At 39.4% G+C, this 23,838-nt stretch overlaps 1 protein-coding gene across 1 annotated transcript in view; it reads right to left on the bottom strand.

The window, feature by feature from the left end:
• Positions 1 to 296: 296 nt before the first annotated feature.
• The window catches only part of kcnk3a (potassium channel, subfamily K, member 3a), a 40,634-nt gene continuing 17,092 nt past the window's right edge, over positions 297 to 23,838 (bottom strand). Inside the window, exon 3 of the mRNA XM_039782616.1 lies at positions 297 to 1,916. Coding sequence (XP_039638550.1) covers positions 997 to 1,916 — 920 coding nt within the window. The 3' untranslated portion in view covers positions 297 to 996. The remainder of the gene's footprint in view (positions 1,917 to 23,838) is intronic.

Genomic DNA, 23,838 nt, shown 5'->3' with positions numbered 1-23,838 from the left:
TATAGTTATTCTATAAGAAAACATATGCTGAGCAACAAGCACATAACATTGTTTGATGCACAGGAAGAAACTATGAAAAAGAAATTCATAGTGATGAGGTCTGAAAGGGTGGGCAGGGAGGCCTAGTGGTTAGAGACACTGTCACAGGTTTGATCTCCACAACAGCTACAAGTGTCCCGTCCTTCAGCAAGACATTTAAGCCAAACCTGCTCGATCATTCTTCACCAATCATTTATTAAATGCCGTCAATATGAGTATTCTCATCGGAGAGAAAAAAGATGAAACGGACAAGAAAGTTTGGCTTGAACCTGCACTTTAGTTACAGACGCACAGAAGAAGACACTGAGAATATATATATTTAAATCTTTCACTGTAAAAATAAGCTTTCCCTCAACCCTCAACACCTACAAGTTAAGTGTCCAAATATATACACCTTTCAATTTCACTGCGGTGAGTATAATTCTTACAAGCAAAGATTAAGAGTCTTTTTGGAAAAAGTGGATTTTTCAATAAAATATTTCTTCATAGCGGGGCATTATATACAATCCCTCTTGAAAACATGTCTCACAGTGTACTTTGTCCCTTTATATATATTAGAACATGAAATTCTGTCTTATGAACAAAGAAAATACTGAATTCAATATTATGACATTTAATATTGGAATTCAGAAGTGCAGAGAGAGCTGCACACGTGTGTTTTTCCCCTGTCTTCTAACAGCAACAGTCTCAGAGTTTGTGTAATGAATGCTTCTCAAACAACCATTAACATTATTTCTCAGTGACATCAGTTACTATGCTATCCCTAAATGGTTTGTGCTGAGATAATGGATGTTAAATACATGAGTCTGGAGACAGCAGCAGGCTCTTGCCAGAAAGAAGCACACATCTGGAGTACTGTGTCTTTAGGGCTGGAGTTGTGCTTCCCTGATGTCCTCAGATAATCTAGTACCACAGTAGAAGGTAGGACTCGATTTTAAAGGATGAAGTCCTCCAGGTTTAGATGGAGCTTCTGCGTTTCTTGAGTCTTCTGTAGGTGTTAATGCTGTGCAGACCAGTGGAAACTGAGCTGATGCCTGAGTGGCGCTGCATGCTGCACACGCAGCCGTTAGAGTGCAGTGTGTTGGAAAAAGCCTCTCCATGCTCCATGTAGGTGTCCGAAGTGGAGAGGTCACGTGGGATGATCATGGGTATGGAGTATTGCAGCTTCTCTCTACTCTTGTACCAAAGGCAAGAGCACATGGATTGGAAGTGGAGCACTTCGGAATAAACGTTACGTAGACCTCGGCTCCCCGACCCACCCCCAATCCCTTCAACTGCGCTTCCTCCGCCGCACACGGATGGTGTGGAGGAGGAGGAGGCCTGGTCTACGGAACAGTGAATGTGTCCACCCGCCTGACCGTTATGAGCGAGGAGAGCCCTCTGCTCAGCATCCCTCTTCTCATCCTCGGCGTTCATGGTCATGAACCGCAGCACTGCCAAGTTGAGGAAGGCTCCGATCACAGCCAGGCCCGTCAGGATGTAGATGAAGCTAAAGACCACATACTCCGGCTTGTTCTGCAGAGCGTGCTCATTCTGCAGCGCTACGTAGTCCCCAAAGCCGATGGTGGTGAGCGTGATGAAGCAGTAGTAGTAAGCATGAAAGAAGCTCCATCCCTCAAAGTGTGAGAAGGCCAGCGCCCCCAAGCACAGTGTGCTCATGCAGGATATGAAGCCGATGATCACCATGTTGACCATGGAGACCTCAGTCCGTCTCATGCCAAGGCACTTCTTCAGGCGGTGGAGCAGGTACCTGACGAAGGTGTTGATCCGCTCACCCACGCTCTGGAACATGACCAAGGTGAGCGGGATGCCCAGGACGGCGTAAAGCATGCAGAACACCTTCCCTCCATCTGTGCTAGGGGCTGCATGGCCATATCCTGATGGAAAGAAGGAGAAAGGAGCAGGATTACTAGGGCAGAACTAATTAAATCTACAGTGCAGAGGACAGGGGTCTGAGAAAAGAAGGCTGGAGGCTGGGAAAGATAGTCAAACCCAGAGTAGACCGATATAAATGATTTGTATTCTTTGAGTAGCACTTCTTATAAATTCAAAGACTCTTAATTTCACAGCAGCAGAATGCAATTGAAGATGAGAATGCACAGCAGTGTAGCGGGAAGGGACATGTATTGATGTTGTGTATGGGAGAGAGAGCCTGAATAATTCATTGACAATTGGTCTCTGCAGAGTGACTTCAGCTAATGAGTAGATTTGCACCTAATTAGTTCTTACATTTTCCAGATCAAATAAACAGGACAGTTCAGGGTACATTGTAAATAATAAGTCCTTTCATTTTGTAAAATCACTCTTTGTCATGCTGTCCTTTCAATCTTTGGATTATCAGAGGCCTACAGCAAAATAAAATAAGTTAGCAGTGTGGTTTGTGTGTGCTTCACTGAATCTTTTGGACAAAGCCCGAAAAACAAGAATACAAATGGGCCCACAAAACTCAGAGTTAATTAAGCAACTCCATCGCACAGAACATGTCATGTCAAAGTTTAAAGAAGGAGCTTTTCAGTAATTTATTTGCCATGAAACAGAGAATAGCTAATAAACCATTTACTATATAGACATATTGTCGTATAGTCAGTGACTGAAATGGCTACTTGGAGAATACTAGCAAATGCTCACTATCAGCCAAATTAAGATACGGCATAACTCATACTGACTGAGTAATTCTGTATGTACTCACACTGTGGAGCTCATGAATTTCAGAATGGATTTAAGATACCTTTTCAGGTTCACCTCCATTTCAGGTTAAGCGCCAACCTTTTGTCCCATAACGTCATCCTCTCACTCATATTGTCCCACAGGATATGGCGCCCTTGCATGCAACATCATTACCCGCTAAGATATATTCCACACATGTGGACCTGTTGCACACGGGAGCTGAGAGATGATGGCCCTGATAACAATGGGATCAGCAAATAGAAAAGGTTGACCAACAGTTTGAATGTAATTACTCTTGGGGTTGATTTAATTATTTTGGCCCTGGTTTTATTGTCACACTGGTCCGTGCGGTTGAGCCATCTGTCTGTCTGGTGCCAAATCTGTTTAAAGCTTTCCCAGTTGGGCCGCCAAAATGAGAGCCATTACAATTGATGTATCTCCTCGTGGAAGGAAAAACCTGACCCGCGCACCGAGTGAAGAGACATTTTGCTTTTTTCAAATCTCATCCCTACAAAGACATTTATCCCATTTTGTGATGACAGAGAGATGAATATTTTACTCTGAATAGTTATTGACCTGCAGTCTATTTTACCACAGACACTTGTTCTCTGGCCAATTGATGACCTTAAAGATGAAGTGTTCCTAATTTGTTCATTTAAATAGATTTTAAACTAGATGATATTTTACACAAGTAACCCACCCCCTAGAAGCCACCCTGACCTCCAAGTTTGACAGACGCTTTTCCCTCTTCACCGCCGGGTTAGTACACCTTGGAAAATATTGACATGTTGAACAAAGTATTCTCAGAGTTTAGTCCTCTTCACAATTTTACATTCTTCTCTGAAAAACAGCAATTCAATGTCTGGAGTAGAGACAACCGGCTTGGAAAAAGTCTCATAAACTGTTAGACAATTCCCACCTAGTGATCTGCGTGGTGATCATGGTCTGCATATAACTGAAAGTTTAGAGGGACCCGGTCTTATTGTAGTGGTCTGATACTCCCCATTCAATATTATTGCTTGCACAGTCTCCTTGGGATTTAAAGCTTGGGAAACTTTGTACAAATCCGGCTTTAAACTTCTCCCACCAGTATCTCGGACTCCTGGTGTGTTTTGTTCTCATGATGCTCTCTGCGCTTTAACGGACCTCGAACTACACAGAGCAGGTGCATTTAGGAACGATCACACAGCTATTCTATAACATTAGTATTAGGAAATATCATCAGAATCCCACTACTTCTGAAGTTTGCTCACTGAAAGTAAGGGGTGATAATTTTACCCACTTTCATATTGAAAAGTGAATTTCGTTCACTTATATGGGACCCACTTGTTGACAAAAATTACGTTAATATGTTTGAGGCCTGAAATGTGGAAAGGACGTTAAGCGAATACTTCAAGCACGTAAGTTAAAATGATGCAACTGTTTTCTCATACAGTTGAACTCTCAAAAGTTAGGTCAGATTGGTCTGGTTTGCATTCGTACCTTTACGACATGGAGAGGCAGAACCTGATCATTTGAACTATTCGTATTCGGTTCATTTATGTGAATCACTGCTGTCCTATACAATATGTTAACTCTTACAACATATACCAATACAACAACATAAATTCAGTTCCTTTGGCGTTTAATATAATTGATGACTGGCATGTTTTTTCTCCAGCATAAACTGCTAATCAGAAATGCATAAGTCATGGTCAGTCTGCTTCCCAACAGCTCAGGTCTGTGGATATTAATGTATTCCATTGATCCATCATGAATATATATTAAAATCAGAACTCTATGAAGAAAATTTGCATTATTACTTCCAAGGCACTCCCCTCAAGCTCTGCATCAGAAAATATGATATTATAATAATATAAATTGCATTTACTTCAACCTTGCACAAGTATGTAGTTCTGATTATACCTGTGGCCGAATCCAGTGGAAATACTGTGTAATATAAAAACACATTTTCAAGGTCTTCATTTGTTTTCTGTCTTTTGCCTCTCTCATCAGGAAACTTGTCAAAACAAAATTTTAAATGTGTACAAAGTACATGGTTTGCCTCGGCGGGGAGTTACATCTCCTCAGTTCTCTTAATATATTCATCATTTATTAAGCATTTAAACGATGAGGAACAGCAAAAACACAATGTTTAACGTTAGTAAATATTTGAATAATAATAATAATAAATTGAATTTATATAGCGCTTTTCAAAGACTCAAAGTCGCTTTTTAGACAATGAACTACGAGTTCTCCATGTATACTTGTTTCTATAGCTATATAGAAAAGCTCATGAACGAGCGGTGTTGCTACGACAACTCAAACAAACTGTCGTTAGTGCGCATGTCAATTGTGATGTCATTGGCCGAACAATGCGGAAGATCTAGGTATTTTGTATAAATTTTGTTGGGCATTTTTAGGCCTTTGACAGGACATCTGAAGAAATGAAAGGGGAGAGAGAGAGGGAATGACATGCAGCAAAGGGGTGCAGGTCGGAGTCGAACCTGGGACCGCTGTGTCGAGGAGTGAACCTCTATATATGGGCGCCCGCTCTACCAACTGAGCTATCCGGGCGCCCGATCCAGGTTATTTTTTGAGCTCCATGAGTGCTTCATGCGCCATTGAGCAACTCTCACTGGAATGAACGGGGCTTCGCACCGAATGCTGTATTCTTTTAATACATCCATGAGTGGGGAGGGACAGTTGGAGCATGCACAGATGCTTAACATGATCTGACCCCAGTTAAGGTGTATAGATTCAGGAATACCCCGGTTACTAAGGAAGTTCTCTAGCTCTGTTAACCAGGTTATAAGAACTCCAATTGTAACTGGGATAAGGTGTTTACATGGCAACTTCCATTTATTTTGTGTTGGCGTTCTAAACTCCGGTGGATTTCTGAGGACTATGGTTAACTGCTCCTCAGATCTCTGCAGGGTAAATCCAGACAGCTAGCTAGACTTTCTGTCCAATCTGAGTTTTCTGTTGCACGACTAAAACAACTTTTGAACGTAGACGTTCCACCAAAACAAGTTCCTTCCCGAGGCTATTTTGCAGCGGCACCGTGGCTCCGTCCGGCACACAGCGCCGCCCATGACGATTTTGATTGGTTTAGAGAAATGCCAATAAACCAAAGCACGTTTTTCTGGAATGCTGTGTGGACTAGCTAGACCCTCCTCCGCAGCGCTGTGGAGGAAGGTCTGGCAATGCGAGACAAAACATTGGTTAACCCTAGCTACCTTAAAATGGACCATGAGTGAGATTTATTTACTATGAATACATTTTAAAAGAGAAATAATGTGTTACTTCTTATTTAAAAGGTTACTCTTGTCTCACTTTATAAAGTATATTGTATGTCAGTGGCTATGAGTAAATAATGTAAATCCACTCACTGACCATTCATCAAAGAGCAGGACAGTGTGTTCAGGTGAGCACAGAGGGTGAGCTGCAGGCCTGTCAGGAGCTGTCAACAGCAGCGAGCAGCTTATTGAGACACGGAGACGACCGGAGTGACAGCAGTGCTCGTCAAAAGCAGACGCAGGAGCTGGAGGCGACAAGGCCATCAGTCCCGCCGGGTGTGAGAGAGTGGAGAGGCCCGCATGACAAGATCACCCTCCCCTGTCCTCACCCGCTCCCCCACAGCAGTGACAAAGTTATCATGAGACAGGACGTCTCCGCGGGTTGTCCTGGTACGCAGCGGAAAGCCACCAGGGCCACACGCTCTGTTTACATGCATTACAGTCATTGCCACTGGGAGAGGAAAAAGTGCAGCCTCACCGCTCTAAAAGGTGAAGAAAACAGAGGTACGATTGACATCTGAAGAACCCCACACTCTTGCACAGTCTGAAGCTGAGGCATTAATACTGAGCAGGTTTGGCTGCAACTATTGGCACATATTTCATGGATAGACAGGGAGAAACACAGAGGAGACATCTGGGAAATTACAGGCTATCAGGTTTTTCCTAAGGAGATAGTAATTCCCTCTAAAATTAGCTCAGTTTCTCAATTTGTAAGGATTGTTGCAACATATAAAAAGGAGAATCAAAGACTTTACCGCAACCTGGGGCTGATTGTCTCATTACCTAATTTCTATAATTATCATGTGAAAGAAAATATGGAAATTGCATAACATTGAAAGGGCGATAAGAGCTTTTAGAAGACTTATTAGGCAAAACTAACAAGCAGCAGAGGCTTGGGCTAATAAATGTCAACAAAACACAGGTGCACCATAATTTAAACTCTCATTCTCATCTCGCTGCTGCCTCTCATTATATAATCATAATTTACAGCCAATCGTTTAAAGCCTCTAGCAACAGGCTCATTTAAATGCTTCAAAACAAATCATTTCACAGAGACGATAAATATTCCCCTATGATATCCTGTGCCATTCTAAAACACTACCAATATAATTTAATAATATAATACGATTTAATTTCAAGTCTTGAACATATTTTATGCCCTCTAAATCATTTCACAATTTTGAATCCTCTTGTTCATTTTAGCAAAGGGGCGTACAGCTTTATTCAGTGCTGTGCCATATAAACCCTCACTCAGACTTTCTAATTAAATATTGTCTTCCAACACTGCTCATCTGTAGCAATGCAAATAATACCATTGATGCTGGCTGTTGTGTGACCTTTTGGTCCTGGGAGTGCTAGTTTGTCTCCAAAGATGACAGCTCAGTGCATACAGTTCCTTTCTCGTAGTATCTGCCTCTAAAACACAACCCCCACTGCATCCAAAGTCCTCATTATACTGATTAATTAGGCAGGGATAAAACAGGCTTTGGAAATACATCAAAGAACGGCATAATGTGCCTGTCAGGGCTCTGGTTCTCTGTCACTCAATTCAATTTTCATTGATTACCAGGCACAATTTGTTATTGCCAACAAGATGAGGAGCACCTATTCATCAAGCACATCACCTCAGCTAATGGGACAGGATTGCGAAAGAGATGGTGCATTTATCACAGGCTAATTTATCAGGAATTTGTAAAGAATGAAGAAGCTATTGAAATCCATCTGTGAGTAAAAAAAAAGGTACAACATGCAAGCAAAAAACCTCAAAGGTGAAATTTTAAATGCCAAAAATAAAACATGAAATACAAATGTGTGCACACCAGTGGGGCCAGGATTACAAATTATGCAATGAAGCATGACATGTTATATACACATACATCTAACAAAAAGTTTCCACAGAGTCTCTGGAGAGACGACTTCAGGATGTGGATTGGGTAACTGAAATGCTGGTGGCAGCGTTGCTCTCTGGGGTTCAGTAGTGACTGATAATGTCCTCAGACATCTCTGCACCCTGGAGACCAGCCAGTGCCATGTGTATAATACACTCATCAGTGTGTGTGTGTGTGTGTGTGTGTGTGTGTGTGTGTGTGTGTGTGTGTGTGGTAGGGTTTCACTCCAGACAGAGTTAAAGGTGAAAACAGTAGCTGACTGGATACGGTTTTAGTTGCGTAGTTGCACAGGTATAATGAACAGATAGCATCTCATGTGTTGATTCCTTTGGGTGTGTTTTACTGTTATGCATTTAAAAAGGTTTAGTCTTTTTTTTTAAAGGGCTCTTGTTACTGCTTTAAAACAAATCATTTATTGTATGTAAAGCTTTTTGACAGATATGATTTATCTTTTTAACAATCACTTAAGTGTAAATTTGTCTTGTATTCATCTGCTTTTAACCTATTACAAATGCTGTGCATTTAAACAGTGTTCAATCCTAAACAAACGTATTCTAAATTTTAACGGATTTTAAATCTTTCCAAAGAAACCAAATATTTTAGAATTATGGGGGAATTTGTTAGCCTGACAAGCCAGACCCACATCAACATGTTGGGTCTGGGAACTCACCATTGACTCAATGGTGTTTTAAGCCCCCAACGTCGCCTTCCAGGCAGCTAACCCTAACCTTAATCCTAAACACCATTGCTGTGCTGCCTGGAATGCGACGTTGGGGGCTTAAAACACCAAACACCTCACCATTGGCAGGGCTCAATCCGAGGGGCGGGATAAACAATTGTCTTTCAAAACAACCAAGCAGAGCAACGAAAAAGGTAGCAGAGCTAGTTGATAGATTAAACTTTTGCCGTATCTGGTTGGCAAAACTCCGAAAACATCTTCCTTTTTTAAGAATGACTTCTGTGCCGTTCTTTGTTCTTTTCTCAAAGAAAAGCTTAACTCCAAGGGCCCTATTTTAACGATCTCAAACGCAAGTATCAAACGCCAAATGCAAGTAGCTTTGTGGGCGAATCTCGGTTGCTTGTAGGCACATGCTCTTAATGCATCCATAGGCGCACGCCAGGAGCAGTTCACAGCCGAGGAGACCAATGTTTGCTATTGACTTTTCTTTTTGACAAAAGGTAAATAAAGAAATGTCACAAAAACATACTTTCCGATGTTTTGGGCTCACTCTCACTGAATCACAAGGTTATGAATGCATGGTGATATTTTTGCAATGTAGTCTAACATTACATGGCCAACATTATTGCGCTGGGTGCAAGATAGGGCTTCCAGAGTCGCGGCCAAAGCCAATTCGAAAGACCGCTGTTCCCAGCAGCCATAAGCCCGCCCACTGACTCTATACACAATGTGATTGGCCCAGCCAAAGTTTGGTTTTTCCAGCTCGCAAGCCAACGGAGAGTTGCTAGACCCCCTGGCTGCAGATTACATTTGCTGCCGCTAGATTTCTAGGTTAGGAATTTGTATAAATGATGAGCAATTTATCTAGAAGATTTCCATTTGATTGAATGGTGCAGCCATTGCAAACCATGGACTCTAGGGTTTGAATATGTGTCACTTAGTGAACATCATAGAGCTTCAGTTAGGAGCTGGAACAAGCCGATAAACATGTATATGATACTGTCAGAGTGTGGAATAACAGGATTTTTCCAACCATAATGCTACCTACTGAAGTAGCAAAATAAGGTGAAAACTGTATGTTTAATTGCTTATATGTTGGATCACAAAATGTTGGAAAATTTAAAAAAGGGCAACAAACAAAGGAGTTTTTAACTACATTAACACTATAACATACTGAACACAAATAATCTAGCATACAGTATAACAAATTATGATGAAATTGTTACCTGTGCTTTTGGTTATTAAAAAGCATCTGCTGCTGCTTGTAAAGCTTATTGCTGTAAGTGCATAACTGAAGGTCACTCAGACATTTTGATTAACTCAGAGCTTCTCTCATCTGGATTATGGCAGTTACATACTGTGAGGACACTGTTTAAAGAGATTTAAGGGGGGAAAATCAAACAAAAAAGTGTCAAAGTAAGCAGGATAAAAGAGGAAACTATGACCTTGAGAAAAAAAACACTGATGTTAAACAGATTTGAGAACCAAAACACTTATTCAAATTATAAAATACACACATTCAGGAGGAATTCTGACTGTTTTTGATAGATTAGACACCAGGTTTGAATGACATTTAAATGTAAAAAAACCCACTGACAACTTAAATTTGAAATACTGTACAGGCACAAATCCACACGTCAGCAGTTAGTTAAAAACTCCTATTGAAGCTGAGGAACTGGAGTAGATGTAATCATTTACAGCTCTACTAAGAGGACATTACTGTAAGAATGTATCACTGTAGTGGTCAGTAAACAAATTCATTCTGCAATGCTGATGTGTGCTCAGAGGTGTTACACAGAATCACAATATTCAGCCGTATATGGCTAGCCTAGTTCCTCACCGTACAGGTGGCCCGAGCAGCCGTCACGGCATGATGTCACTCTTATCAGCATTTACACCATCCTCTAAAATGTTGCGCAGATTGGGGAATGTTCTGTATAACTGTGCAAATAAACACAGATCATGTCATCCATTTGGTACAAGCTGTCTTTGAGCAGCAACCCACTCTGCTTCCCAGCATGCCTTCTCCACAGCTGGCTTTCATCTCCAGCTGTGTCTGGCCAAAGATAACATTACACGACCTGACAAAGTGTAACTCTTGTCCACTTGTAAGCATCCAGGATTTCCACACATAACACCCAAAAGGTTTTACATTAAAAGTCGACTATGATCCTGTATTTCCCACGAATGATGTCCAGTCTCTATCTGAAAGGTGGACCCGCAGACCCCTATTAATTCCCAGTCACAGACACCTCACACTCCAGACGACCCCATCATTGTTTATTCAGGCACTCAAACACAAGCTCTGCTCCTCCCGCCTCCCTCCATTACTCCGTCCGGCTTTTGACCCACAAGGCATTGCTGACAGCTGCTGTGTAATGTCTGTGTGTGTGTGTGTGTGTGTGTGTGTGTGTGTGTGTGTGTGTGTGTGTGTGTGTGTGTGTGTGTGTGTGTGTGTGTGTGTGTGTGTGTGTGTGTGTGTGTGTAAGCAAAGAACTCTAGGAATATGTTTAATTGGGGAAATAAATATCAATATTTAAAGTCAGTTATGAATCTAGAAAAAAGAAGCATATTTACCTCATTGATTTTCAATGAGTTATGGATTAAATAGAAAGCCTTTTTGCTGTTTTAATACTTTCAGTGCAGTATTATTCAGTCAGGCAGCAGAGGTGAAAAGCTGAATAGCAACATATAGTATCAGTTAATCAAGTTGTTTGTCCTGAAAAAAATAAATAAATACAATCTACCCCAAGACCTACTTAAGCAAAGTTTGCCCGTATTTACTTTCTAAGTAACGAGCGATTTGCGACAAAAACAAAAGGGAATGGTCAAAGGTTGAAAATGTTTTACTTTATGCAAATGAAAAACAACAGTGATGCATTGGTGGACAAGTTTAGCCTTTAACAGGTAGATATAAACATATATGGGGGAGAAGATTATTATTGCAGCCACTTTTGTACATCCCTTATCTCTAAAATTGCAGGTTTAAACAGGACACTAAATGTGTTCTCTTTCAGTGAATTTTGCTGCACTAAAATAACATCCTATTACTTTTGTTCTTGCTACCAACAAACATCAGTCATTATTTGCAATGCCACAACAGTTCTTGTCGCAAAAACGTAAACATACAAACGTAGTATTATGTGTTTGAACAAGTGACCAATACTGTCATTTTTCTGGTGAAGACAGTTTCTATAACCAAATGTAGATAAACAAAGATTTAAACAAGGTATTGTTTACTACAAAGCATGTGATGGATGAACACTATCCTCGGCAGCTTCAGCAAATTTCTTCCCATCAGTCAACATTGGTTTCTTTTAACCATGACCGTGAAAGCTTATCTTTGCGGTGTCAAAACACTTACATGTACCTATTGTGTTTGACTACTGTGTGAAAACTACAATAAATAATTAATCACAAGAAAAGGAGGGCAGTTACAAACAACATATTTTGTAGTTTAGTGTGGATGCCTTGTTGGATGAATGGTAACATATGGCAGGTGGTAACTCTTTCAAAATGTGGCAAAGTTCTAAATTTCATATTGTATAATAGAACATTTATATAATGATGGTTTTGAAAAACTAAACCAAATTCAGCAGGTCAAGCAGGTTGTCCGCTAATGGCAGGGTTGGGGGTTCAATCCCCAGCTTCACCTGTATATGGCGTGACAGTGTCCTTAAGCCCTGAACCCAACTGCTTCGATCAAGATATTTAAATTTGACCGGGAGTACCTTTAAATTACATTAGACATCAGTCATTTTGGCACTATATACTGTTTGTAAATTGGCTTTCCAACTTTGATGAGAATATTTGCAGGGATGTACTTTGTTATATTCAGTTATAATCAGGGTCATTTTAGCTTGCTATACTATGGTGGGCTGATAGAAAATAATAGGTGTGCAACTTGGGCGTTCGGTAGCCCAGACCACGTAGAGAGCCCCACAAAAACCTGACAAAACACAGTCAAAATCAGATGCAAACTCCTGTCATTGTGCCCTCAGGCCTCACCAGCTTATGGCTGTGTGTTTGTGTATGGGGTGTTTGGATGTGTTAAATTCAGAAAATGAATGTCCCCATGGGGATTAATGAAGTAGTATTCTTTTCTATTTTATTCTAATTTATAAATAACAACCCAAAGCAGGGAAATTGGGAGGTTGTAAAGCAGCATTTATAAGTTTGTGGTTTCCCTATGATTTGAGTCAGTGGAGGGAAGATGGATTCATCCTAAAATAAAAAATAAAATCCATCATCCAGATTTTAACATAATCAACTCCATAACACGCCTTTTCATTGGATGAGCTTAGTTCTGAAATAAAATCTAATCAAGTGAGACTTCTCACCATAGCCATCAGCATTAGGCTTGTTTATAGGCTTAGAAAATAACGATTAAACACACAGTAAGTGTTGTAAGTCGTTTCAGATAAACTAAAGTAAATGAACAAATTAATGTAATGTAATGTAGGTCAAGCTATGAGCTTTCGCTGGCATCAAAGCATTCACGAACTGAGAGAATGGGTAACTTTCAAGAAAAGTCACCATAATTATATGTTCCACCTCCGAGAACACATCTGTGCAGCGGCATGGACAGGTCTGCGGAGTGCGTTTGTGCTTGAACACTATGAGAAGAGGGGGTGAACTGTAGGCTGCTCACCCAATCAGAAGATTTGATTGGGTTGGCAAGACACACATTTGGGTGGGCTGAGCTCATAGCCTGTGCTGGGCTTTGCTAGTAAGGATGTCAGCAGTGTCAACTTCGACATTACTCTGTTGTTGCTGTCAGCAGAATGTAAAATACTAAGAATAATCTCTCTAATCAAACTTTCATTATAAACCCTGACAGTGAATGACGAGCTTGTGAATGAGTACAAGAGAGAGAAAGAGAGAGAAAGTACGAGATGTATTCACCACAAGCGATCTGATGTAAGGCCAAAGGAGACAGCACATTGGCAAAGCGTCTGTCTGGGTTCATGTTAACTCGGTTACCCCTGTGTGGGCTCCATATTGGGCCTGGGAGCATGTGCTCTCATCCAGCTCACAGCTGAGGCTCAAACGTTAAAGTATCACAAGCCTGAATAACAAAGCGACCAGCAGTTAGATAAGAGAGCTGTGACTCTGCTCCTTAAAATGTATGGGTTGCAGAAAACCCTCTCATCGTCACGCAATACACCCACAACATTCACGTTTTCTGTAGAAGCAGTTCCATCAAAAGCACCAGTCTGTGTCTGTGTGTGTCCGACCCTCCTAGTCTCATGTTTTGCTTTCACTGTGAAAAAAAAAAAAAAAATCAGGGTCTATTTCCAAAAGTACTCCTTAGGTTCCTTTTTAGGGGATATGAGAGGAAACCTTGGCATGCCTCAGTTTTCCATGAGGTCAGTAAGCAAGGCATTCCAAGCAAGTGTGAGATTTTTGGAAGGGTTAGCTAATTAAATAAATCAGGTGATTTATGTACCTGAAACACAGTTGACATGGACTTGTTTTAAAACTCACAACACAGCTGGACTAAAATGGGGTTCACATATACAGATACTATACACAACTGGGAAGCAGGGGGAGGAGGAGGAGGAAGAGGAGGAGGAGGAGGAGGAGGGAAGGGTAGGAGAGGACAGGAGGGATGAAATATGAACGGAAATAAAGCAAGATGAAAGGATAAGAAATAAAGCTGAAGGAAAACTGAATTTAAATACATAACTCGCTCTACACTGGCGTAAATTTATAGAAAGATCCATTAAAGAAGGCACATTTAAAGCTTTAAAACTCAATTTAGATGGTAGGAAGTCTTTCATTTGTAGTCATTGCTAATGTAGGATCTGCGATTTCTTTCCAGGCTTTAGGAGGTCAACTCAAATAACAGACGTATCGGTTTCAAGTGCTCCATTTGGGCTATCTGCTTTAAAAGTGTGCCTGTGTGGGCACAAAGAGAGAAAGAGTGACGAGAAAGCAAGAACATGTTGTGTAATATGATACTGGAATTTGAAATGGTTTCTTTAGAGAAAAATATGCTAAAACCCTGTGTTCAACAGCTGGCAGGAGTGCAAAACACTTTCCTTTCACTGCCAAGAATGATAACAAAATTATGTCAAAACGAGCAGAGACACAAAATAATGACGTGAATGCTGAGCCAGAGTGCCCTATTATTTGACCACCATCTCCATAATGAGCCTAGACCAGTGATTCCCAACCACACGTAAATAAATAACTGAGGGGATAAACGGTCACTTTAATTGTATCATGATGTTTTTTTTCTTTAGAAATCTTCAAAGTGAATGTTTTTAGGCTATTCCTTCAGATTTTCAGTAGTACTTTTCAGGCACTTTCATTGACGTGAATGACTTAGCTCTTTTGACTTCAACACAAGAAATGCAAATTTAAGTTTTTTATTCTTCACTGCAAAGCGACTTTGAGTACCTAGAAATGCGCTGTATAAATGTGATGAATTATTAATATTATTTCTATTTTTTTATTATTATCATCATCAATAACAGTGACTTCATGCAGAGCCTCTGGCTTAGGGGCCCCCTGAGCACCTGGGCCCAGTAGGCCTGCTCGGTAATCCACCCTTGGATAAATGGTTAGTTGGCTAAAAGTAATAGAATATGGTTGAAATAAATAGCAAGTTTCAAAATAGCTACGTCAGCTAAATATAATAGATTAATAGCTAGCCAAAAATAATGAATAAACCGTTCAAATAGCTATTTCAAAGTATGGAAGTAATGGTAAAATAAAGCAAGAAATAATCAATAAATGGTTAGTTAGCTAAAAGTAACGTTAAGGGATAAATGGTTGAGATAGATAAAAGTATTAAATAAACGGTTTTTAATGGGTAAAGAGTTGAAGTGGTTAGCCAACAGTAATGGATAAACGGTAATAGCTAAAAGCTAGTAGTAGCAAACTTGACAAAACTGAGCTTAATATTGAGAGGTCAATTGTTGAAACAATACATAATTGAGAACGTTAAATATTCAGTTTAAAGTCAATTCAAAAGAACAAATTAGGGACACAAGTGTTGAGGAAGGAGTTTATCTGACGGGGCTGCGGGGGCAGTTGGGAAGCACTTGCCTAGACTACAGTGGGCATAATTAGTCACAGATGTCACTGCTGATGATGGTGGTGAGAATGACGAGGATAATTTTAAGTGGAATATAAAAAGAGCAGAGACACACTTACATCTAGGCTAGGAACTGGGCCAAGTGTGAATCAGGAGACGATTGCTAAAATTCACACACTATTAACAGCCTTTGATCCAATTGCACTCCAAACAAGCGTTTCGTATGCACACGCATGTGATGGTGAACAGCTGATACTGTTGAGCATTAAACAACATTTTATGGTTGTTGATCCTGACACACTGGAGGGGGTCTCTGCAGTCCATTATATGAGAAATTGCATGTGAAAATAGTCCAGCTTGCTGTCAGAAAAATAACAAAACTTATGTGACAAGGATGCTATAATTTGACATGCTTACTTTGCACCCTGCCTTGGTGATTTCTGGTAATTTGGACTGCAGACGGGTAATGTTTTATTGAGTTGAATGCTCTTTTTAAAAATAGCTGCTGCTTGTCTTGCTATCTCTATTTCTTTTCCCTCACCCACATTTATTTTCCGTCCAGTTCTAACTTCTCTCTCTATATATTTCTATAGTCTCTAACTCAAAGACATATATTTGCTCTTTCTTTGCAGCCACTGCAGCACAGTCACCTATCTATGTCACCTGATTCCTTATATTTATGAGTACACACTCTGGCCCTCGTTCAGCTCGTTCAGCTGCTCTCAGGGAACAGATGCTATCCTAAACTGACATGTGCTGGTGAAAGGGGAGGCACCACATAACACACACACAGATCAGTTTACACAGCAAAACGAAAGACAATATAGAAAACCCTGGATTAAATGAGAAGAACAAATGTAGGCACAATGATAAACATAAGCGCCTGGTTACACAAAGAATTATAATTTAAAAATGCGACCAGAAATTACATCCTCTACATATTGCAGTGTCCTGTATATCCTTGTCATTCATATGTTGTTGTTTTTGACTTGAGTCCATAAAGTTAACCAGCCCAATTGACAGATAACAAGAAACTACAGTACAGCAAATATAAGTCTGAGGAAGTTTAGAAACTGTGTACATTACATGATTTGTTTCAACTGTATAATGTCCCACTCGGCACTTATCTTAAAAATAAATAAAAAAAATTGACATTTAGTTATCGCCCTAAATGTCAGGAAATGTCTAGCAAAATTTTAGATTTTTTATTGTCATGACTTTCAAACAGGACTGTTTGAAACTCGGCTAACTAGCTAAGATCGAAGGAAGGTCCCATGTTACAATGAAAGTGTTGAAATGTTATAGATTTGAGGTGTATTTATAGTGCAATATGGTGAATAGTTTTGTTTTTACAAAAGGCATTGTGTTCCAACTTTTTAATAGCTGATACACTAAATGTAAGAAACTGTAACCATGAAATATTTAAAAAAAAATATGTTTTACTAAAGCCAAGTACATGTGAATAAGGAACTCGTAGGAAACACTTTAACCCTTTTTCAGCACCGTTCCAGTCCCGGATCAACCAAAATAATTTATTTAGCTTTTGTTTTAACTTTGAAATGAGTTGAGTCGAGTCAGAAATGGTTAGTTACAGAAAAGGAGGCTGATATCAAACTCTCACTGAAGAGACGCACACACACACACACACACACACACACACACACACACACACACACACACACACACACACACACACACACACACACACACACACACACACACACACACACACACACACACACACACACACACACACACACACACAGTTTGACAATTGCTTTCTACTGGAGACATGAGTGCACATCAACATCCTGCGGACCTGTCTGACTGGGCTCGTTGCCACATTGTAAAGCTATCATATGTCATGCAATGTGATGCATGAGGCTAATGCTTGCACCTGGCTTAATGACCAAATGCAATTAAATGAAGTAATTGATCTTATTAGAGTGTTATATGAAGCCCCAACACTCACTGCTGCTCCTGGCCCTTCTCTGTACGGTCTGCTGTTTTTCTGATTATTTTTTTGTTCGGCTGCAACACTGACAACATAGCAAACAAAAAAAGCTATTTGACTTAATGCCGTTTCAAAAGAGAGCCTAAACAGTCTTTCACAACATGGACTCAATGCTGATTGAAAAGGAGACACAACGAGGCTTAAATAGCAACACATTTCTTTTTCAAGGGCAATATAACTTTTAGAAGCTTTTGCTCAAGTTCCTCAAATTTGCATGCACTCTTTAAGTAAAGTCTTATAATGGTAAGAGGTAAATACGCTGCCAGTTGCTCACAGACTTTTGTTTATCTGTAAGCAGAGAGTGAGGCTGCGTTTCCTTAGGGTTTCAACAGGCCCTCGTTCACTTCCCCTAAGCACTTGCCCTTGGGGGAATCCCCGGTGCCATCTTAAGTTTCATTCCATTTGTCTGAAAAACTAAAGTGAACTTAGTGAGATCGACCTTCGGAGGGCTGAGGGAGCGAGTGAACAACGATGGTCACTCCAGAGGTGGCTATCACCCACAATGCATTGCAGTTTGGGATTTGGTACAAGAAAATACATTCATGGTTAGGTGGCAGTGATGTACAAGCACTCCTGTTGCTGACCACCAAAGAAGAAGAACCTGAATAAATTGAATACATTTAAACTTTTGTTTACTAAAACATGTAATATAACTGTCAGTTAATATGTACTTTATAATTTTATTTACTAGATAGTTGTATATGCAATTTCCAACATTATCTGTAAATGCATGGAAGAAATTCTGTTTTTGCGAGATATAGCCTAAGCATTAATATGATTAATCATGGTACAGATCAAAAACTTTCTAAATCCGAAACTCATGCAGCTGATTACCAAGCCTCATTAAAATGAGTCTGCACGTATTTATGACATGTAAAAAGCAGTAATACTTTTTATAAATAATATTTGTATAGCGCCTTTCATACAAGAAATATTTTACAATAAGGAAATTGCATGACATAAGCAGACATAAAATGAAAATAAAAACAGGGATGGAATGCGATAATTAAGAAAAAATAAGATCAAAAATAAAAACACACTTCAAGCAGTAGCGCTAAGCCTACAACTGGCAGTCGATCAGTATAGTTTGGGCTGAAAGTGAAGGCAGGGCAGGTGTGTTCCATTTCAATACCCCGCTCCCCCCCCCACCCCAGCCCACTTTCCCTCTGCTCTCCAAGTGGCCTCCATGCAATGCATGCTATTACTTCATACCATGGGCTGAGGGGAAGTGGAGGAGGGCATGTTAAAACACTAATGAAACGCAGCCTAAGTGTCCATCCCTGTTGAAGTGACCTTAACAGGTTACCGTTTCTTCTACCTTTCATCCCATAATGTTACATACAAACATGTGTCCTACATGTGGACAAACTTCTAATCAAACCACGTAGAGTGTTATACTTTGTCCGAACTGTTCCTGAATGACCATCCAGTTTTCCCCGTGTCACCTTGGTGAGGTAACCAGTGCCTCAGGCTACCCATATGGCGGGAGCATCAGCTCCACCTCCGCTCAATCTGCAGGTTCACCTTACCAGACCTGTCTGCAAATCCATCCGTAGCATTTGTTTTAACCTACTTGGAGAAGTGGATGGATGAGGTATATTGCATCAGCGCCATCGTGAACGTGATATCTTTTGATTAAGTTTCCAGTAGGTCATTTAAAACAAAATGTATCGTTTATTACATGCATCTTGGACATACAGTGGGAAAATGTGGGTAATTTGGCTTTTTTTTTTCTTCAAAAGGATGTGTTAACTTTCTGTTATTTGGTGATATTTATTATGTAGCAAATTCACACAGTCTGGAGGATAAAACCACTATAATGAGGGCACGCAAATGTCACTTCAATTGAGTTTATGTTCCAGCCTGATATTCATTAGGAGCCCAATCAGCAAGACTGATTCAATATATCATGACACAGTTACAATGTGTCTAATATGAATTCAACAATTTGTCTCGTGGCACACAGCAGTTATTGTTAGCAGTTAGCAGTTTTTGTGAAGCAAAAACACAAGCTTGTCTAGGGACATACTGTATGTACACTTCATACATTAGCTTCTTTTCATTCTAAAACTAGAGTACGTCAAAATAAACTTGTTTTCTTTCTGAAGGGTGACACAAGAGCACAGTAACCAAAGACCATAAATATCACTAGCCTTTACTTTTTAATGCTGCATTGATAGCCGGTAGGTTTACCGGTAAGCTGTAAATGTCTCTGTTCGAGCACCAAAGAAGGAGTTTAACAGCTCCCTGCTTTGTATTTGGATCACTCCAAAGTGGGAGGTGCTGCCTCATTAAAGAAGAAAAGAAAGTTTAGTGTATTACAAACAAATACATATGATTACACAGGGGGCTTCATTAATCCATTTTTACCATAATTAGACAGAAGAAAGTAATAGTTGGTGACTCTATAATAGTTTTTCACAGTAAAGAGCCCTATTCTTAGTATGCATCCATTAAGTGATCTGCAGTTAATAGGAACAGACATAGTGAACCAACGGTGGGCAGAGATAAGTCAACTTTCTGTACCCAACAGAGGTGTCAAAAGTATTCACATTCATTACTCAGGTAGAAGTATAGATATTAGGGTTTTAAAAGACTTCTGTAGAAGTTGAAGTATCAAACAAACCAATAGGGTGTCGGAATGGTATATGTTTATACTTCTCATCCAACCACATTCAAATTTACTCTTTATACAAATTTTTTTTTTGTGTGTTTTTTTAAACGATGACAAGCCGGAATGAAAACAAGCCGAACAGAAATAGGAGTAACGAGACTAGTTTTAAAATGTAAGGAGTATAAAGTACAGATAATTGCGTGAAAATGTAAGGAGTAGAAGTAAAAAGTCTGCTGTAAAATAATTACACCAGTAAAGTATAGATACCCAATATTTCTACTTAAGTAAGGTAACAAAGTATTTGTACTTCGTTACTTGACACCTCTGGTACCCAATAGGACATTCTTCACTATACTGATGGCAGTTAAAGTTGTCAGTTAACAAACAATCACAAACAAAAATGGTCCCTCACTGTTATGGTTTATTGGCCTTTATGCTATGCTTGTGTTCATTGAGACCCGATCACCAGACAAGAAGGTGGATGTTGGACAATTCTGCAAAACCCCAGATTACATTCAAAATTTATTTTACATCAAATGCTAATGTTTTTAGATATTTGATTTCTGGCCATGGCAACTACAGCATGGTTAGGATTAAGGAACATTTTTTGGACTCTTTTTGAATGAGGCCACTCTGCAATGCAGAGGTCTTCTGCAAATAAGGTGAACTTGGCTCAACTTTTTCTGCAAAAGACACTGTGTTGGCTAATTAAATGTGTGAGCACACCTTCCTGGTATATGTAATGTGAACACTGCATTTCTACTCTTTCACTCGCAATCATAACTTTCCAGAGGTGGTGTATGAAAGGAAATACAAGAAGATCTGGATGGATGTGATCGGCGGGGCTTCTGATGATGGAAGGAAGCCTGGGCACTGGATGTGATGAGAACTGGAAATAAATTGGGCAGAGGAGGGTCGCATCTGTTCCGCACTGACAGCAGCAGAGAAGAGAACGGTTAAAAGTTTGACATCAACAATATGATTGGCTCACAGAGATCATGACAAAATCTGGTTGGTTTAAAGCTTTAAAACTTTTTCATATTAATAAACGTCTGTTACATTCAAGCCATTGCCAAATGAGTTGCTACATAGCTAATTAAGAGTATCAGTTCCACACAGCTGTCTCTATATTTTTCAGTATGGCTATGTTCAGAAGATTGTCTCGTCTGGTGACTTTCCCGCACAGAAGCTCAAGTGAAGATAACCTCTTCTGAAGAGTCCATCATGTTTTTTTAATCCTCCGTGTCCTCCTTGGCTACTAGCAACGTGGTAGAGAGGTGGGGCCATGTGCGCGATCATGTAAGGCACTGACAGTTTTGTTGTCATTACTTTGTCATGGGGGTGACAGAAACTACGCACTATAGCTTTAACTGAAAGAGTGAAAGCCCAGAGAAAAAAAAAAAAAAAAAAAAAAAAAAAAAAAAAAAAAAAAAAAAAAAAAAAAAAAAAAAAAAAAAAAAAAAAAAAAAAAAAAAAAAAAAAAAAGAGAGAGAATGAGTATTCCTGAATGAACTCCTGCTAAGTATTAATTTCAATCAGGAGAGATTTTAATTTAAGAGTGACACAAATTGGTGCAGGTGCAGAATGGTCCAACATCAACAACGTTTCTGAGCTGAGCTGATTCTTTCGGAAAGATTTTCTCTATTATGGTTCATATAAAAACAGGAGAAAGCACAAGACAACCAACTCACTACTTGGGGATCACAAAGATGGCAGCCAGTGTCATTATTGGTCAACATAGTTGCTTGAAATGCATCTTTGACCAACCACACTGATAAATCATCAGGTGTGGACGGCATTGACGGTAAACTCCTTAAATTGGTTGCAGAACTAATTGCCCCCGTTATCTGTCATATATAAACCAAAGTTTAAGTGAATGTCTATGTCCTCAAGAATGGAAAATTGCTAAAATAATTCCACTGCCTAAGAATGTAAGGTTACCATTCCCGGGGTCAAATAGTCGTCCTATGAGTTTATTGCCTGTGTTGAGTAAAATTATGGAGAGTATAGTATGTGAGCAGATTATAGAATATTTTTCTTTGAATGATTTAACCACTGATTGTCAACATACATATAGAAAGGGACACTCAACAGCTACCACTCTAACTCATATGACTGATGACTGGCTGAGAGATACTGAGCAAAAGAAATTAGTAGGTGCTACAATGCTTGATTTTACAGCAGCTTTTGATATCCTTGACCATAATTTACTATTGAAAAAACTTGAATGTTATGGTTTCTCTCAGTCAGCAATGTTATGGATGAAGCGTTATTTAACAAACAGGCAACAACTACTATTTTTTGTAATGGTAGCTACTCGAATGTTGGAGCGGTGAGCTGTGGAGTTCCCCAGGGGAGTTGTCTTGGGCCGCTGTTATACACTATTTTCACAAATGATTTATCACTTGTTTTAGATAAAGTCAGCATATCGACGTATGCGGATGATACAACTATTTTTATAGTATAGAGTTAAACACCACTCTAGCACAGGAGCTGCAATCAGTGGTTGAATGGATAAAGAAAAATAAGCTAGTTCTTAATGTTTCAAAGACGAAAAGCATGATGTTCGGTTCACATTATACTCTTCATAATCAACCTGAGTTGAAGCTTTGTATAAATGATGTATCTGTTGAACAGGTCCGTGAGACCAAACTTCTAGGAGTTATTTTAGATAGCAAATTATGATGGACAAAACATATGAATAGCATGGTTGTTAAGATGGGAAGAGGGATGTTAAAAGATGTGCACCATATTTGTCACAAAGCTCAACCAAAGTAGGAGTTAAAGCTTTAATATTGTTTAATCTTGACTATTGTTCAGTAGTATGGTCCAATGCAACTCAAGAAAAAAATAACAAAAAATTGCAAATGGTGCAAAATAGAGCCGCGCGTATAGTGCTCAGGCGTGGGTATAGAACTAATGTTACAATGCACAAATGTTTAGGTTGGTTATCTGTAAGAAGTATATTACTACATTCATTATGTGTATTTTTTAGGAACATTCTTGTAACAAAGAAACCATCTGTTTTGTAAATTATAATAATTTACCTTTCAGTTTAGATATACATGACTATGCGATTAGACATGCCACAAGAGGTAACTTTACTTTACCAAAACCAAGGACAAATACTATTAAACGAATGTTCCATGTATAGAGCAATGCAAGAATGGAATATGTTACCTGAACAGTTAAAACATATCTATTGATTAGAGAAGTTGAGTAGACAAAGAAAATGAATGTGTGTTCAATTGTGAGATGTGTCCTGAGAGGATGAAAGAGATGTTATGTGACAACAGCATGTTGATGTACCTGTCTTATAGGACTTGTTAAGAAATGATAATGTATGTTTAGCTTTTGTCTTATAACTTATTTTTTTATTGTTTATGATGTTGTTATGTGTATTTATTATTGCATTGCAACATTTTCAAGAGAGTTGTAAGGATCTCAGGAAGAATAGCTGCAATGCAGGAGCTAATGAGGATTCTAAATAAACAAACTGCTTCAATACTCCTTGATGCAAATTGCCATTAACAAATATTCTAGCGCTGTTTTCCACCAACACAACCAGCACCAACAGAACCAGCATGTAAATGACACATCACTGCTGTGGTTT

The sequence above is a fragment of the Perca fluviatilis genome, chromosome 18 (genome assembly GCF_010015445.1).
Source record: "Perca fluviatilis chromosome 18, GENO_Pfluv_1.0, whole genome shotgun sequence".
NCBI lineage: Eukaryota > Metazoa > Chordata > Actinopteri > Perciformes > Percidae > Perca > Perca fluviatilis.
Note: the sequence above shows the minus strand (reverse complement) of the source record. Positions and strands in the feature narration are given on the sequence as shown.